This window comes from Sarcophilus harrisii, chromosome 2 (genome assembly GCF_902635505.1).
Source record: "Sarcophilus harrisii chromosome 2, mSarHar1.11, whole genome shotgun sequence".
In the NCBI taxonomy this organism is placed as follows: domain Eukaryota; kingdom Metazoa; phylum Chordata; class Mammalia; order Dasyuromorphia; family Dasyuridae; genus Sarcophilus; species Sarcophilus harrisii.
Window position 1 is genome coordinate 338,300,069 of NC_045427.1, and position 19,294 is coordinate 338,319,362.

General features: G+C 36.9%; 1 protein-coding gene across 4 annotated transcripts in view; it reads left to right on the plus strand.

Moving 5' to 3' along the window:
* Positions 1 to 19,294, plus strand: part of TTC6 (tetratricopeptide repeat domain 6) — a 309,674-nt gene that overhangs the window by 143,099 nt on the left and 147,281 nt on the right. For all 4 annotated transcript variants that reach the window (XM_031952943.1, XM_031952946.1, XM_031952945.1 and 1 more), the window contains one exon: positions 4,729 to 4,901. In XM_031952943.1, coding sequence (XP_031808803.1) covers positions 4,729 to 4,901 — 173 coding nt within the window. The remainder of the gene's footprint in view (positions 1 to 4,728; positions 4,902 to 19,294) is intronic.

The window sequence follows — 19,294 nt, forward strand, 5'->3', positions numbered from 1 at the left end:
ATCAACTCAGCTCCAAGTCTTTTTTGTATAATATTTTTGGTCCCTCATAATGATAACATTCTTAAAAGTTACACATATCATTTTCCCATATAAGATATAAACAATTTAACCTTGTTAAATCCCTTATTTTTAGTCTTTAATGCTTACCTTCTTTCTTTTTTTCCTAAGGCAATTGGGGTAAAGTGACTTGCCTAAGGTCACACAGCTAGAAAGTGTTAAGTGTCTGAGGACAGATTTGATCCTGACTTCAGGCCTGGTGCTCTATGCCCTGCACCACCTAGCTGCTCCTCATGCTTGCTTTCTTATGGTTATATTTTGTTGTAATCCCAACTCCTTTGCTCTTTAGAATATCATATTCCATACTCTTTGGTCTTTTAATGTAGAAGCTGCTAAATCTTGTGTTATCCTGACTATAGCCCCTTATCATTTGAATTGTTTCTTTCTAATTGTTAGTAATATTTTTCTCTTTGACTTAGCTTTGAAATTTACCTATAATGTTCCTGTGAGTTTTCATTTTGGGATCTCTTTCAGGTAGTGATTAGTAAATTTTTTTTCAATGTCTATTTTACCCTCTAATTCTAAAACTTAAGGATAACATTCCTTAATAATTTCATTAACTATACTTTTTTATAAGTCATAGCTTATAGATATTCAACAATGCTTAAATTATCTCTCTCAATCTATTTTATCAGTAATTTGTTTATCTAATGAGATGTTTCATATTTTCTCTTTTTTGATTTTTTGATATTATTTCTTGGATGTCTTATAAAGTCATCAACTTCCTTTTGTCTACTTCTCATTTTTAGAGTTATTTTCTTCAGTAAGTTTTTGAATTGCTTTTTCCAATTGGTTGACTTTCTTTTCATAATTTTCTTAATATTCTTGCATTGTTCTTATTTTCCCAATTTTTAATCTGCATCTCTTGTTTGATTTTTGAACTTCTTTTAAAGTTCTTCCAATAACTCTCTTTGGGCTTGTGACCATTTTATATTTTTCTTTGAAGTTTTACAAATGGCTGTTTTGACTTAATTGTCTTTTTCTAACCTTGAACCCTGATCTTTTCTATCACTGTAGTGATTATCTATGGTTAAATTCTTTTTGTTGTTTACTCATTTAAAAAAATAATAAAACTGCTTATTTCTTGGCTCTTAAATTTATTTTAAGGTCAAGCTCTTTTCCCAGAGTTTGTCATTGTCTTGGTTTCAGGGTTTTTTTGTATTGTTTTCAGAGCTCTTTTGAGGGTAGTGGGGGAGGTTTGACTTCTTGGTTTTTCAAGGTTTTTTTGTTTTGTTTTGTTTTTTACAAGGCCCAGTTGTCATCACTGCTCCTCTGGCTCACATTTTGGTATCTGAGTGACATCAAGTACTTCTCTCCACCTCTGAGCGGCTCCTCTCCACCACTGTCAGTACAAATACTCTCACTCCTTGCAATCCAAAGTACATCACAGGCCTTCTCAGTCATAAGTATCAGTTTGCCCCTTTGCCATGGATCCAAAACCAGAGACCCTGCTCTTCTGTGAGTGACCACAACTATCAGGGTCCCCACCCCTCCACAACTTACTCACCCTAAAGCCACAGTCTGGAACTATGTGCTTGTCTAGTGCTAGTAGAAAGTCTCACTGTCTTACCCTAAACAGCTACCTGATCCCAACACTATCAGCAGAACAAAAATTTCTGAAGCCAAAGCTGCTGTCTCAACATAGCTGTCCCCAGAGCTTACTGTTTGTTAATGTTCTAGTATCCAACCTTTACTCTGGCTAGACGTTGGTCAGATTTTTCCTAATATACTCCCAAGCTTCCTTAGGCTGAACAGCTATTTTATCCCAACTTTTAATTATTTCTGCTACTTTAAATTTTATTTTGAGGCATTAAGTTACTTGGAAGGGAATTTGGAAGAACCAGGTAATTTTCTGCCTTACTCTGCTATTTTCCCACAATTCCCAGTATGAGTTCTTTTATTTAATGAATTTTCTTTTTCCATTTGGTTTCTTCTGCTTTTTAAAAAGTTTTTTTTTTTTTAGTGAGTTTTTGTTTCTCTTTTACTATTAGGACAATTCTATTCTCCTCTTTTACCAAGCTGTTAATTTTCTTTTCAAAATTTCCTTGTATCACTCTCATTTCTTTCCCCAATTTTTTCTCAATAATTCATTTTTAATTTAATTTCTTTTATTTAATAGTATTGTATTTTTTCCACTTACATGTAAATGTAATTTTCAACGTTCATTTTTGTAAGATTTTGAGTTCCAAATTTTTCTCCCTGTCTTCCTTTAACCCTTCTACAAGACATCAAGCAATCTGATGTACATGTACAATCATGTTAGAATATTTCCATATTAGTCATATTATGAGAGAAAAATCATAACACAAAGGAAAAACAACAAAAAAGAAAAAGTCAAAATGCTATGCTTCAATCCACATTCAGTCTTGATAGTTCTTTTTCTGGATATGGATGGCATTTCCTATCACAATTCTATTAGAATTGTCTTGGATCACTGCATTGTCTATCATACTTGATCATTACATAATATTTCTGTTACTGTGTATAATGTTCTCCTGGTTCTGTTCACTTTACTCAACATCAGGTCATGTAAGTATTTCCAGGTTTTTCTGAAATTTTCCTGCTCATCATTTTTTATAGAATGATAGTATTGCATCACATTAATATATCACAACTTGTTCAGTCTTTCTTTAATTCTTCCAGGAATTCTTGCTTGCCTTGGATTCATTCAACTAACATTTTACTGTGAAACTTTGCTTATAATTGAAAAATATTGTCAAGACAATCTAAGATTGTCTTAGTCTTTCCTACTATCATAGTAGCCTTTTATGGTCAAGTTCTCTTTTGGTTGTGATATGTTCGTTTTTTAGCTTATTTTTTTACTCTGAAATTTAATGTTAAATTTGGGCTCTGCTTACTAGAGGATGGGGAGGCATTGCCCTAAGATTTATGCATTTTTGTGCTACTATTTTCAGGGCTATACTGGGAGTCTGCTTCCAAGCTTTATGAATTTTTGTGCTACTGTTTTCAGGACTAGACTGGGGGTCTGCTTCCAAGATGGTGTTATCCTGAAGATGACATGGTCATTATTCTCCTGTTCTATGGGTCTTTACCCAGAAAGGGCTTCTGTTCCTCTGCAACTGCAAATGCTAGAACTCCTCTTAGCCTTGGAACTGTGAACTAGGTACTAAAGCCACAAGTTCTATCTGTCCTCTTGGCCCTGGAAGCAATGTGACCAATCACAAGCATTCTTCCTCAATTAATTTGTGGATTACTACTAGCTGTACCCAGTGCCAGCAAAGGGTCCACTGTATTTTCTTTCTGACCAGTTATCCAATCATCTTACTATTTCTCGGCTGAGAGCTCCAGAAGCTGCTGCTGTTCCTGCTGTTCCTGCCACCTTCAAGACCCAGTATTCCTGCTACACTCTAGGCCTGCATATACCTCAGATATCTCCTTATATACTTTCTCTTTTTCTAATTTTCTTTTTTTTTTTTTTCTTTTTTTTTTTTTTTGCTGAGGCAATTGGGGTTAAGTGACTTGCCTGGGTTCACACAGCCAGGAAGTGTTAAGTGGTCTGAGGCCAAATTTGAACTGAGGTACTCTATCCACTATGCCACCTAGCTGCCCCTCTCCTGTATACTCCCTAAGTTGTCTTTGGATGGAAATATGTCTCCCTCTGAGATTTTGTTGGCTCTGTAGCTCTAAAAGTTGATTTGAGGCATTATCTTAAAATTAAAATTATTTGGAATAGAATCCTAGAAGAGTTCAACTGGGTTCCACTGGATTTCACCATTTTAAGTCCTGAAAATAGTTTTAGAAAGAAGTTTATTAGGTCACTAGGTAAAGGAGAATGAAACAGAAAGGAGGTGTATTTCCCTCTATCCAGGCACTTGAAAGGTTCACATTATATAGGATTTAGAGAAAAAATTTCTGCAGAGGAGTCACACTTGAATCATGAGATAAATTTATTGATCATAATCATCTATGTGAAGGGAGCTCAAAACACAAGCTTGGGGAGACCTCAAACAAGTCCTGGGTATGAAAACCCAAAGATTGCTTTGGGTGAAACTAGGACCTGAGGGAACCCAAAATACTTTGTTGCCATCTTCAGCATTCCCAGAGAGTTACTGGGTTCAGGACACAATCTGTTTGCAAATAACTTTTTATCCCATAAGGTTAGGTTTAAACAGTATAATAATTTTTTTCAACCAATATAAATAATTTTTTCTATAGGACTCTGAGACAATCTGAGCTTTTGCTTATATATTAGTTTTATTTTGAATTATACTCTGTCCTTCACATAAAAATAACTATTCCTTTCCTCTTCCCAACTCTTAGTATAAATGTTTTCCTGAGTATAATGATGATGTCACAATTTGAAATTAATGGACCATCCCATCTTGTGATTAAGAAACTATAGCTTAGAGAGGTTTGAAGACAGTTCTAGAACACCCCATCTTAGGAATCAAACTCATGATATTGGGGTTAGTTTATCAACATCATGTCTAACCAACATGATAATTATATGTCATCATAAGGCTAAATTCATGACTTCAAAATCGGATAGTTCTTTGAAATATATAACAAACAAATTAAACAAACTTTTAAATTGTGTTAGTAGTTTATTAAACACGGGGAAAATTGGGCATTTTTCAATGCTTTAAATAAATCTCTTTTCTTGATGAATAAAATATTGAAACACTAAATTATAATCTTTATTGTCTTTAGATGTCTATTTATCAAAGGCTGAAATTTTCAGGAAAAAAGGTAATTTTACATTGACACTGCTAAATTATACCCAAGCAATTAAGTGTAGGCCTACAGATGATGACATCTATTTCAAGAGAGCTGAGATGCTTGGTATAGAAAACAAATTACTGGCCATGGGTGATTATTCCAAAGTGAGTAAGTTTACCTTCATATCATGTTAGTATTTTTTTTATTTTATATCTTTATATAGATATAGTATTGTCATGATAAGAGCTTCCTGAAAGTCTTTGTATGAATAGATGTTTTGTAGGTTGGAAAGTCTGGGATTTGGGGCTTTTTATCATTAAACCCATTTAATGACTTGATAATCATTTTTTTATGATTTATCCTTTCAGCATATTGATGGTGAATTATTGTGTAGAGATTGGTGCCTGAATAACTAAACACTGTTTTAAAGAATTTTAGCTCCTTTTCTCATTTCCCTTAGAATTATAGGACAATTGTAAAAGAATCTTAATTGTCATACTCTAATCCTCATTCTCTCCCATGTAGTCGGTAGTTTCATATACTTGTGAGATCTAGTTGAGGTCCATACATGTATTGTAACTACAGTAAATCATCTTCATCTCCCTGCTTCTGTCCACCCTCTCTAAGCCCGCATCCTTTCTGCTTTCTGCCACTATTGGGATGATGAAAAAAAATTCCACTCACAAACTAGCAGGCATTATTCTTAGTCTTTGACAGATAAAGAGGTGGGAGAGGAGAACGTCGTCATCAATCTCTTTCCAATTCTGAATTCTAAGCTTCAGTGAAAAATGCTTGGTTCTTCTCTAGCATATAAATAATGCTATTCACAAAGATTTAAGTATTTTAAGTTCACTTTAGTTCAACAGCACATCAGTGTACACTCCCAAAGTGATTAGATTCTCATTTAGAATAAGGCTTTCCTCTGAGTTTTTTTAACAGGACATACATTCTCCAGGGTTATGAAACTCCATGGTATTACAAAGCATAAACACCTATAGGTAAAAATGGTACACAAAATGGCTTCACTATTGTGTTTTTATATCTTAGAAGGTGTAGTTTTTTTAAAAATATTGGTTTTTTTACCTTTTAAAATCTATATTTTGTATATCACAGTTATTGAAGTCTGTTTTCTTTTTTTCCCACAATAATATTTTATTCTAAACGTATGTAACAGTTTTCAAGTTAATTTTTGTAAAATTTTGTGTTCTATTTTTTTCATCCTTTCAGCCTCTCCCCCCAAAACAGCAAGTAATCCAATATAGTTTAAACATGTACAATCCTTCTAAACATATTTTCATATTTATCATATTATTCAAGAAAAAATCAGACCAAAAAGGAAAAAAAAAACATGAAAAAGAAAAAGCAAACAAAAGGTGAAACTAGTATACTTCAATTTGCATCAGTCTCTAAAATTTTCCCTCTGGATGCAGATGACATTGCCCATCCCAAGTCTACTGGAATTGTCTTGGATCACAGCATTGCTAAGTGCTAAGTCTATCATAACAGATCATCACATAATATTTCTGTTACTATGCACAAGAGTTCTATTCAGTTTACTCATCATCAGTTTATGTAAATCTTTCCAAGCTTTTCTGAAATCAATCTGCTCATCATTTCTTACAGAACAATAATATTACATTTCATTCATATATCATAACTTATTTAGCCATTCCTCAACTGATGGGCATCCACTCAATTTCCAATTCCTTCCCACTACAAAAAAGAGCTGCTGCAAACATTTTTGCACATGTGGGACATTTCCTATCTTTAATTATCTCTTTGGGATGCAAATCCAGTAGTGACACTGCTGTATCAAAGGGTATGCACAATTTCATAATTCTTTGGGCATAAAGGAAGTTCTTCCTCTAATGAATTATCTTCCTCATCTTGCTCTAACATCTATATATACCTTTGGTTCTTAGTGCATTATAATTAATGGAAAGGGTGCTTCAGCTTAGGGGTGCCTTCATAAACTTCTCATATATAGCACAGAGAGGGAAGCTTGCTTAATAGCATTCAGGTAGTTATCCATTAGGATGAGAGACCTCTTGCAAGACTTGGGAGCAAATCATATATTTTGAATCAGATTCATGATTCTATTGCTATAGGAAACTCAATAAGAAAACTATCTCTACTGTTGTGATGTCCTTGCTTGTGCAATTTAGAGTTGTAAAGAAGATGCTTGAGAACACTCAGAGGTTAATCAATTCATCGTAAAGAGATGCCTGAGAACACTCAGAGGTTAACCAATTTGCCCATGATCATTCAGACTGTATGTACCCAAATTGGGACTTGAATCCCAGTCTTCTTGACTCAGAGGCCAGCTTTCTACTTATTATGCTACTATACTTTATAAATTCATATGCATGCTTGCATGAGTGAGTGTGAGTGTGTGTGTGTGTGTGTGTGTGTGTGTGTGTGTGTATGACAGAGAGAGACAGAGAGAGACAAAGAGTCTGTGAGTGTGTTATGTATGAGAGTATTTTACATATATTATTATTAATACATTAAATGTATTACAGAGACATAGATAAATTGACTTCTAGTTGAAAAACTCCAGTGATGAAACTTGCTACATTCCTAGTCAATCAATATTATATTTGAATAGCTTGAATAGTTTTTTAGGAAGATTTTCTTGTCATCAGAGTTAAATCAGATTATCCTCTGCTTTAGGTTTTACCCTCTAGGCCTAAAATGAAGAAATCCTCTTTAACAAATCTTGAATCCTTTTTCACATGACAACTCTTAATTAAATATTCTTTCTTCTGAACTTTTACATGCTATCCCTAAAGGCAGGAAGATCTAAGTTCAAATCTGACATCAGACACATTAACTGTAGGATCTAGAGCAAATCTTTTTAATCTTCATTTGCCTCAGTTTCCTTATTGTGAAGATCGTGTATTTTAAGATCAGCACGAGACAGGAATTCAGGTTAGGGGAAAATCGTCAGTCTTTATTCTCAGTGAAGAAGGATCGGAGGTGGAAGAGAATCGACGATAGCAATGTGTCAGCTGAGTCAAGAAGCTAGCTCGACCAGCAGCCACACAACCAGCAGCTCGGAGTCTCGAACCCAGCCCAATCTCTCCCAGCTTGTCTTCCTCCCTCTCTCTCTGCCTCCACCCACCAGAATCGTCATTTCCTCTACAACACATCAGGACTTGCAAGGAGAGTGGGCAGGGACCATTCTTTATCCAATCATGTATATTAATAGAGTATAGCCCAATTACTATCTAGCCTCATGTACTTGGGACCTCAGTGCATCAGCTCAAACCCATTACATTTCGCTTTTTTTATTTTAGAACACCGGTGGTCATGCCATCCCTGACTCTCAGGAGGTCAGAGTCCCCAAGGAGGTGATCCAGCCTCCCTAACTTCTCAGGGAAGGAGGTGAAAGCACCGAAAAGGAGGTGATCACAGCCTCCTGACTTCTCAGAAAAGGCGGTGAAAGCACTAAAAAGGAGATGATCACGCCCTACCTGACATCCTCAGGAAGGAGATGAAAGCACCAAAGGGAAATGGGGTTGAAGGGGTTTCTGGGCTGAAGGGTCTTATTATGCACAAACCCATCAGCATGGGAGGTATTATACAAGCACATAGCAATAACCAGAGGTTATTAGGGATGACCCTCCCCTCAGTCAGTGCAGGCTCGATGTGGTGTAACAAACATGAATTGTACACACAAGTAGCGGAATAGCAAACAATATAAATCAACATGGTGTTAAAGATCACCAGAAGTCCTTAGAAGGTGGGTATGTAAACAACAGTCACAATACACCTTCTTCAGCAGCCAAGAGATAGTCCAAAACCAATCTATTGTCCATTGTTTCATCATGTCAGGGAATCCAATGATCCCCTGAGTTTTGAAGTCCTGAAAAGTCTTTTTTATGTGTTAGGGAATCCAATGATTCCAGCAGATTTTGAAGTGTTGTAACGGCTTATCATTTCTCAGAGAATCCAATGATTCCTGAGAGTTTTCAAGTCCTATGTCTCCAGAGAATCCAATGATTCCTGAGGGTTTTAAGTCCAACAATCTTTTGATGTCCATGAGTCAAACGCCATAACTGCCACGCTCTTTTCAATGGTGAGACAATCAGCAACAGACCACCTGATATTTCTTGGTCTTCTTCCTTTGTTTCAAAGGTCTGCTCATCTTCCCGATGGACAAGGCGAATATGGTCGTTGGCACCCATCTGGATTCCTTCTCCACCTGTAGAGATACAAGCAAACCCTCTCCCAAAGCAGTTAGCCTATCTGGTCCTTTCCATTCACCACTTTCTGGGTCTCTCCAATCACCTGGCGATTATCTAAAGATAGTGGAGTTGCTCGCATTGGACACTGACCTTCCGGTGGGTTATAAAAACCTGTCAGCGGAGCCAGTTATCTTTGTCAAAAATCAAAGTTAATAGTATAAAGAGCTAGATTTAGAAGTTCTCTAGGGTTACCTGTGGCTCCCCTTTCTTTTGTTTTTGGAGTAGTGTCTTAATATCCTCTGTTTCTCCTTCCACTATTGCCTGTCCTTGAGGATTAAAGGTGCATGCCTGGTTGTAAAAATTCTTATACTGTGCACAAAAGTGTGCAAAATGTTTTGAAGTATAAGCAGGACCATTTCTGTTTTTATTGCTTGTGGCAACCATAATGAAATGCTTGTATGAGGAATTAGACCACTGGCTGTCTCTTTTGCTGCTGGCATTGCAAAAAGGAATCCTGAAAGGTGTCACCACGACATGGATGAAAGACAGACGACCAAAAGATTTATAATGGGTCACATCCATTTGCCAGATTTCATTGGGTCTCAAACCACGAGGGTTCTTCCCTGGAGGTGTAGGAGCGTGGAAAGGAAGGCAAGCGACAGGCTTTACTATGCTCCTAGCTTCCTCTTTTGTTATTCCAAATTGTAAACGTAAAGCTCCAGCAGCCTGATGATATTTAGAATGAGATGCCTGAGCTTCTTGGAACAAAGGAGTATTGACCAACATAGTTAGAAGGCTATCTGCCTTTGAATTGCATCAAAATGGACCTGGAAGTCCACTATGAGAATGGACATGTAATATATAGATCTTACCTGGATGCTTTCTCACTTGCTCTTGAAGTTTTTAAAGAGCTGATATATATTAGAGGCTGCAAATTTTATTTGGCTGTGGCAATTCTTTTGTACCACACCTACTGAATAGGCCGAATCAGATATTATATTTATGTCTCCTGGATAATAAGTAAGAGCTAGAATGATCGCATTCATTCTGCTGGAGTGGACTGAAAGGAGTTCTGACTACCTCTTTATAGTTAGATCATGAGAGTACACAGCACAAATATTATGTTTGGATGCATCCGTGAAGATTGTTGATCCTTGAAGAGGAACTTTAGAAACTTTTTTCTTCAAGAGTCCATCGCCAATTATGTAATAGTCTAGTTATCTTTAATGGAGACCCATGTAAAAATTTGGAGCCATGGATAATAAAATTTGCCATTCTGGGATGGTTCCACAACACACATTAATTTGTGTATTGGTATAAAAGGTGTATATCTTATCAGGTCTTGTCCAGATAATTGTACTGCTCATTTAGTGGCCTTTAATAAAATTCAGCCACAAGCACTGGTAGGGTATAAGGCTTTGATCTGGTTGTGCGGAGGTTCACCCACTCTATCACACGTGTCCTTTGATGAAGGACTGCTGTGGGTGCCTCTTGTGTGGCAAAACTGATATCTCCAAGGGTTTTTGAGTGACTCTTTCAACCAACATTGATAAAGCCAGTTCAATCTCTCAAAGCCTCTTGAGCTTCTTTTGTAAGCTGGCGTGGTGAATTTAAAGCACTGTCTCCCTTAAAATGTCATATAACGGTTGTAATGATGGTAGTCAAACCTAACACTGGTCGCATCCATTGGATATCTCCTATCAATTTCTGGAAAATCATTCAATGTGTTTAGCTTTTCTGTTCTTAAGGAGAGTTTTTGAACTGTAAGACCTTAGGGTATACTTCATATCCTAAATATTGAAAAGGAGCATGTCTTTGAATTTTTCTGGTGCTATGTATAATTTGTAATTCCTTAGTGTTTCTATGGTCTTTTGTAGACATGCCTCTAACATTTGTTCCTCAGGTGACATCCCAAAATGTCATCCATGTAATGAATAGCATAACTTTTGGGAATGCTTTTCTTATTGGAGCAAAGAGCAGCAGCAACATACATTTGACACATAGGGGCTGTTTTTCATTCCCTGTGGCAAAACTGTCCATTCATATCTTTATAAGGCTCAGCTTCTAATTGCTGGGCACTGAAAAGGCAAATCTTTTCTACTCCTCCTTATCCAGAGGGATAGAATAGAAACAATCCTTAATATCTATGACCCAAAGAGGCCATTCTCTAGGCAACTGAGTAGGAGATGAAGTCCAGGCTGAAGAGTTCCCATAGTTTCCATCTGTTCATTCACTTTTCTTAAATCCGTTAACATCCTCCATTTTCCAGATTTCTTTTCACAACAAACACTGGGAATTCCAAGGACTTGGAGAAGGTTTTAAGTGTCCTTGGTCAAGCTGTTCCTGTACTATATCTAATAAGGCCTGAATTTTATCTTTATTAAGGGCCACTGCTCTATCCACACTGGTGTATCAGTTTTCCATTGGATAGGAACAGGTGAAAGTGTTGGCAGGCCTTCAACAGCAGCCCTGCTTAAAAACCGAAGTACTATTTTTAACCCTAATTGCTGTAAAACGTCCTCTTCCCCACAGATTGATGGGGATTTTTTCAACTATAAAAGGAGTAAAACTCCTGTTTTGCCTTCAAAAGTCCATCTCATAGGGGCAGCACTAACTTCAGCTGCTATTGATCCTCCCACGCCAGACATGTAAGTGTCTGCTTTAATCTTTTTGGCCAGTGACTGCCAGTGGCACTCTAATGACCGTCCGATCTGCACCAGTTCTACCAATCCTTCCAATGGAAGGCCATTTATATAGATTGTGAATAAGTCGGTCAGTTGTTACAGCTGCTGTCCAGTAAACTGCTGATTTGTGATCTGGAATCAGAATCTGGGTGACTATCACCAGGCTGCTTATTAGATTCTGTATGAGTAAACCTGATGCTACATTTCTCCTGGGTGATAAGTCACAATTGTCTGCCTGTATTGGTGACTGGATATTATCTACACATTCCCAGTTTCCACATCAATATGTGGATGGACACTGTTTGTACGTACTCTCAGGAGGTAAAATGGTCAAGCCTACTGTGCCTGGAGGCAAGGGATCGTAGGCTGGAGAGGAACAGATTTCACCTCTCCAGGGGGTATCTCAGTTGTCTCAGCTGCATACAACCTCTATTCTCCCTAATTGTAATCCTTTCTTCCATCAGGTTGCTTCCTGGCTGATTGGCTGATTGATTGTGTAATCCCTTTCTGCCATCATATGGCTTCCTGGCTGATTGGTCATATTGGGGTATTGGCCGTCTAGGCACTCTCTGGGTGCACCATTGGCTGCCATCATGCCCCAAGTGTTTTTGCCTGGGGCCCTGGGTTGGGCCCTCATCCCGTTTCCCTGAACTGTCAATTCTGAGGGCCCAATGGAGCCTTTTGCATTTTTGGACATGGGATACTGGGTCTTGTTCTCCCACCTGCTTTTCACTCTGCCTCTATACAACATTGAGCTTTCAGATGCCCTACTTTACCACACTAGAAAGCATTGACGTGCTCTCTAGAAGTCCCTGGCCAGAAGGGACCCTGTTACCATGTTGGGATCTTTGGGAAGTCTGCATCATAGTCTGGCTATAAAAGGATTTGTGCCACTGTGGCACAGCGTCTTATGAACTCCTCTTAAAGGAGCATCCTTGGGCAGTCCTAGTATAATCCTTCTGCACACTTCATTAGCATTTTCCTTAGCAAGTTGCCTTATTAAAACATCTGTTGTTGGATTTTCCATTAGTTCTTGTGATAGTAGTTCTGCAACGTCCAAAGTCAACAAAGGGCTCATCTGGCCTTTGCATTATTTTGTGAAGGCCCCTACCTTATCATTTTTTATTGTGAATCGAAGCCACTTTTGATAGCATTAGACAATTTGCTCATATGTGCTACTGAATAATTCCTGTGCTGTGAGTTCGCATATGGACCTATACCTTGTAGTAGGTCATAGGTGATCGCAGCATGAACAGTATTTTGACTATTTTGTTGGGCTTTGTATCCTACAGAGCTCACTATATTCAGAAAGCCACATGTAATTTTGTCCAGGTTCTAGGCATACCTTGCTATAGATTTCAGTCATCAGGAGTCAAGACTTGAAAGCCAAATTCTGTAATAGATCTTAACATAAGCTGATGTAGCCCATAATTAGTGCAGCTTTTTAAGATCTTTAATGATTTCTACGTTAAAGGGCGTATCTTCGACTTTGTTGACCTGAGGCATTAGACTGGGAAATTACAGGAAACATAAGTGGTTGAAGCTCCCGGATGTCCACCCTTTCTTTGGCCTTCATTAAGCCCTCTTGAAGCCTGCCAAGGTTGGTCCCCCACTGCCCCCCACTGCCCTTCCTCCCTCCATCCCCGAGGGGTGGAGTTGGTGGAGGAGAGTCAATCACTTGCTCCTGGGGTGGGCTGAAGCCCTCCTGAGGGAAAGGTCACCACACCCTTGCTCACTTAAGTCTCCAGCCCTGTGGGGATATGGTCATTAATCTCTTCATTGTCTTCCTCCCAATATCATGGCTAATTTGAGGAGGAGTGGAAGAGCCAAGAGTTTTTCTTTCTTCTAGGGATTCTTAGTGCTAACTGAAATACATTGTATAAATAAAATGCTCCATGGAAATTGAATGAGGACCATATTCTCTGAAATGTATGAAATCTCTTTGTCCAACCCGGGCCCAGTTATCTCAAGAGATCTGCTCCTCCTCTACGATCCAAGGAGATGCAGTTTAATATACCCACAAATCTCGCTATCTGTTCCCAAGTTATAAGTAACCCATGTATTTCTGTCAGCTTAATCATGCTTTCCATAGCACCACTCTTGGGTGGGGTTGGGGGGATGAAGAGTCTTTAGCTAGTATTTGTCCCATTTTAGCCAAAAAAAAAAAAAAAAAAGATTACTGGTTTAGTTTTTAAGAAAATAAGTTCCTTATTTGTCTATTAACAATACTCACCCAAGTTCCTGGTCACCGAGACTTCTTCAGTCCTTGGTTCCACCTGCCAAATGTAAGATCGTGTATTTTAAGATCAGACGAGACAGGAATTAGGTTAGGGAAAATTGCGTCTTTATTTCAGTGAAGAAGGATCGGAGTGGAAGAGAATCGACGATAGCAATGTGTGCAGCTGAGTCAAGAAGCTAGCCTGACCAGCAGCCACACAACCAGCAGCTCGAGTCTCAAACCCAGCCCAATCTCTCCCAGCTTGTCTTTCCTCCCTCTCTCTCTGCTCTCCACCCACCAGAATCGTCATTTCCTATACAACACATCAGGACTTGCAAGGAGAGTGGGCAGGGACCATTCTTTATCCAATCATGTATATTAATAGAGTATAGCCCAATTACTATCTAGCCTCATGTACTTGGGACCTCAGTGCATCGACGATTTTCCCCTAACCTGAATTCCTGTCTCGTGCTGATCTTAAAATACACGATCTTCACATTTGGCGCCCAACGCCTTATCTGTAAAATGGGCTTAATAATAGTATCTACTTTCCAGGGTTGTTATTAGGCTTAAATGAGATATTAACTTTAAAGTGCTTAGGACAATGCTTGGCATATATTGTTATATAAATGCTGGGAAGCTGTATAGAGTATCAAGGCTGAAGTCAGAAAGACTTATATCCCTGAATTCAAATCTGGCCTCAGACACTTACTCATTGTATGAACCTAAGCATGTCACTTCACCCTGTCTGTCTCAGTTTCTTCATCTGTAATATGAGCAGAAAAAGGAACTATCAAACCACTCTAGTTTCTTTGCCAAAAAAAAATCCAAATGGGGTCACAAAGAGTTGGACATGTATGAAACAACTGAACAAATAAATATTTGATGATGATGATGATGATGCTTTTATGACAGGAATTCAAGATTCTTCATGATCCTTGCTTACCTTCCTCTGGATGCTCTCTAACTTATCCAAGTTATTGCTAAACTAATCCTCAGCACTACTGCACCACTGAGCAATGTGATCTGACTAAGCCAGACTATGAACCTCCTTATTAATATGTTAGATATGTGCAGTTCTACTATACCTACTTCCACATTTATCATGCTGCACAAAAAAAAAATCAAATTAAAAAGGAAAAAATGAGAAAAAAAGCAAACAACAAAAAAGGTAAATATACTATGGATGTAGATGGCTCTCTCCATTAAGTCTATTGGAATTGACCTGAATTACCTCATTGTTGAAAAGAGCCATCATCAGAGTTGATCAATTTATGTATGTTTTTAATGCAGTCTAAGAGCATATTAACTTTGATTAACTGTTATATCACAATGTAGATTCATAAACTTTTGATATTTTTCATACAAATGACTAATCTTTATATATCTTTTGAAAATTTAAATTGCTTGAATTTATTCCATCTGCACTCACATTAATATCTTTAGACAGCTCTTGATTTTTGTTTCATTCGTAATTGTTTCTCTTTCTGACTTAAAAATTTCATTCTTTAGAGCTTTCCATTCTCTTGACTTCTTACTGAATAAGGATTAAAATTATCATGAAGGCAAATCAAGAAGTTATTCTGCTTTTTTAGAGAGTGAAACCCAATCAACTTGTTCATCTAATGTGACTCGTTAATATTCTCTCATAAGTTTTTCACAAGATTCCTTTGAGATGCTGGGGGTCTTCTTCATTTTTTTTTCTGAAACTATGAGAATAGTAGTGGATCCTTATACTATTGTCTATCTGTTGTTTTTCATTCTCACCAGGGGACCAGTACATCTATTTTAATATAAGGAGTTATTCAAACATACTTACTAAATGTTAAGTATGTGCTAGGCAGTATGGATATTAATACAAAAGTGAATTAGTCCCTAATCTTAAGGAATTTGAATTTTCTTGAGGGGAGGAAGTTGTTTGAATAAATCTATGAAAAAAATTTTTGACAGAACTTGTAGATCTCAGTATACCAAAAATATGAATAAAATATGAACACAGTTAATTAAAAGGTAGGGCATTCACAGCAGGGGGAAAATCAGAAAAGGTTTCATGCAAAAAGTGGCATTGATTTGAGTTTTTAAGGAATCATAGGATTCTAAGAAATGGGGGTGAGGAGGAGAAAATGCATGCTATTTGTGGAAGATCAACTATACAATGTCATTGTTATGAGAGAGAGAATTTTTTATGTGAGAACAGAAAAAAGATCTGTATAACTAGGACACAAAATATGGGATGGAGAATAATGTGGGAAAGATGGTTTGGGTCAAGTTTTAAAGACCTGTAAAAGGATTGTAAATGCCAAATAGAGGAGTTTATATTTGATCCTAAAGTAGGAAGGAGCCATTGGGATTTAATTTACTAAAAAGGGGACAGAAATTTTTAAACCTGCACATTAGGAAAATTATTTGCCAGAATTATGGAAGATAGATTGGAACAGGGGGATGCTTAAGGAAGACCAGTTAAAACTTTTACAATAGTTTAGGAAAGAGATAATGCTGGCTTAAGCTGTCACTATGTGAGAAAGAGAAAGATGCTAAAGATATTGTAGATATAAAATGAACAAGATTTGGCAACTGTTTGAGATGAAAAAAAATGAGGACTTGAATATATACTATTGATTGCAAACCTAGATGACTGAAAGAATGGTGCTGCCTTTCACAGAAAAAGGGAATTTCAGAAGTGGGATGAATTTGGGAGGAAAAAAGTGAATTCAGTTTTGAACCTATTGATTTTGAGATGGCTATGTGACATCTAATTTGAAATAGTCATTAGAAACAGGTAGTTAATGTTTGGGAAATAGGGTAGAGCTGTAGATAGATTTGGTAGTCATTTGCATAGTAATAATAAATAATTAAATGCTTGGGATTTAATGAGGTCTCCAAGAGGCCTAGAGAAATAAGAGAAAGTATAGACTGTTTTGAAATATACCCACAGAGTTATGTGGGTGGTGGGATATGTATGACAATTTAGAGAGAAGATTGAGAAAAAGTAGTCTGATTAAAGAGCATGAGAAAGACTAAAAGGGAACAATGCTATAAAAAATCATATAAGGAGAGGGTATCCAAGAGAAGAAGATGGTCAAATGCTGTAGTGAGCTCAAAAATCAAAGGATTGACAAATCCTTCTATGTTGTAAAATCCCCTTTTCCCTCATATTATTTTCCTTATTATAAGTGACATATAGGCACAGTAAAGGCATTAGCAATAATTCATATATTAAAGGTTTCTATGGCTTAATTTCTTTTTAAATTTATTTTTACAAGTATTTAAAATCTGTCCATACAAATATCAATCATAATTTGCTTCTGCTACTCCATCCAAATAGGCAGGACCTATTGTGCTATAAACAAGAACTGGTGCTTGAATGGAACCTGCATATTACTGGTTATTATGGGTAGGTGGGGACCACAGAATTTCTGTATTATTATTCCACCTGTTTAAGGAAATGAGGTTATTGAAATTCTGGGCTAGAAAGAATTATTCATTGAAATGAAGTTCTTTCATTTATCATTGTCAACCATTGTCTGAAATATTAGGCAAATTGAAGTAATCATGCTGGAATGCTGACTTAGGTCTTATTGCCTTATTCTGTGTTCCAACACATCTATAAGTAACAAGGGGATTCTAATTCTTCATCCCCTTTTTCTTTAGGAAATCATGCTGTCTAGTCAGTCTTTTACACTTTTGATGGTTGCTCAGATTCCAAATTTCTTTTCAGTCTGAATTCTACAGAAAAGTTTTAATAAATTCTAAGCTTCAATAATTTCAGAAATATAAATGATACAAATTTCCAAAAATATTGGAAAGGTTAATTATTTAAACTTTTAAAATATTTATATGCTTTAACTAAATATCAACATAATCCCCTTTTCATGCTATATGTCACTCTAGTCAGTTTTTAATCTTTGTATTTCATCAGCTGCTGCTGAGTGACTGAAATTTGTAATACTACTCTTATGATTATCCAAAGAATGAAGTTTTGATGCATACATGACAGCTTTAATATGCCCCCACAAGAAAAAAAATTTGATGAAGATAGAATAACTGAAGTGAAAGAGCAAAAGGACCTCTTCTGATCCACCAGTCTGCAAGTGTCATTTAGAAACCGTCCCACACAAAATGCATGATAAAGGATGCTTTGTTTTACCAAAATTAAAATTATGAATGTATTGTCCAAAATTCACAAAATTAAATTAGTATAAAATAAATTTAAATATTTAGAGAGCTTAATGCCCATAGATCCTCTTCCCTCTCTTCTATTGATCCATTTCTCCACAGGATATTTGGAAGCAATGCCATTCCATGGATTAGATTTAGATTCTTCTTAGAAGGAAACTGAATTCAGGATTGATATAGACAACTAGTGAGTCTCTCTCAACCAGCACAGAGATTCATTGATACAGACTTTGTACTTTATGCTATTCCTCTTAAGACCTTGGATTCCCCCAAAGCAAAATATACCTGTGGCTCATTCCTGTTGACCTGTGCCACTCTTGTACAAGTGGCATATAAAACCTCAATCTTTTTATCACTTTTAAACTATCTCTAAACCATACTCCATGAATCCTGGCCATCTTTTTCATCTTCCTAAAATCAGGACCTGGCTTCTGACCCTGAACTCTGAAAGATGAGGTGGTGGTGTTTTTTAAACTCATCTTATCCCAAAACAGGCCTTTAGCTTACTTCATGGCCATTTACAAAATTTCCAACCATGAATACCCTTGATCCCTATCCTCTACTATCTGATAAATTACTCTTTATATGTTGTTATCCTTCACTAGAATGTAAGCTTTGTATTTTTTTAATTCCCAACACTTTTCATAGTGCGTAATGATAGTGAATGCTGATTAAATGTTTTTTCATTCATTTCTTCATTTGTTCTTCCATAACTTGACATTAGCTCCTCACTGTAGATCTTTTCAGCATGAGGGACCAAGTATATGAGCTCTTTCTGTGCCAAGAGTCATTCTGCATTAGGAAATTCTCTTTCGCTTAATATAAAGTCACATCCCATAATTCTAGGGACTTAACATGAAGTAATTCCTGAAGCTGAAGGTTTCCAGAGAAATCACTAGTGTTTGGGGAATCATTCCACCTGTCATTAAAAGACATTAATCTTGGATTAATGATATTATCTTGAAACCACATTGTCTAAAAACTCTCCAGTTAGACCAAATGCCTATTTCTGCTACAAGACAGGCATTTGCAATCTTTCTTCTTACCACCATCCCTGCTGCATTCTCAGAATCCCTCTGGATAAAAGAATAAAAAGGCAAAGGGTGTAATGTTCTCCTGTCTGAAGGTCTTAGCAGGATAGTCACCATGAGGATAGTCAGGAATAAAGTTTAAAGTCTTTATTCTTGAATCTTGAGTCTGGAGATCAAGCTAAAGCACACTCACTCTCACACTTTGCTTCACTCAGTCTCTCCTCCACAATCTGTCTGATTCTGACTGACTCACTCTTG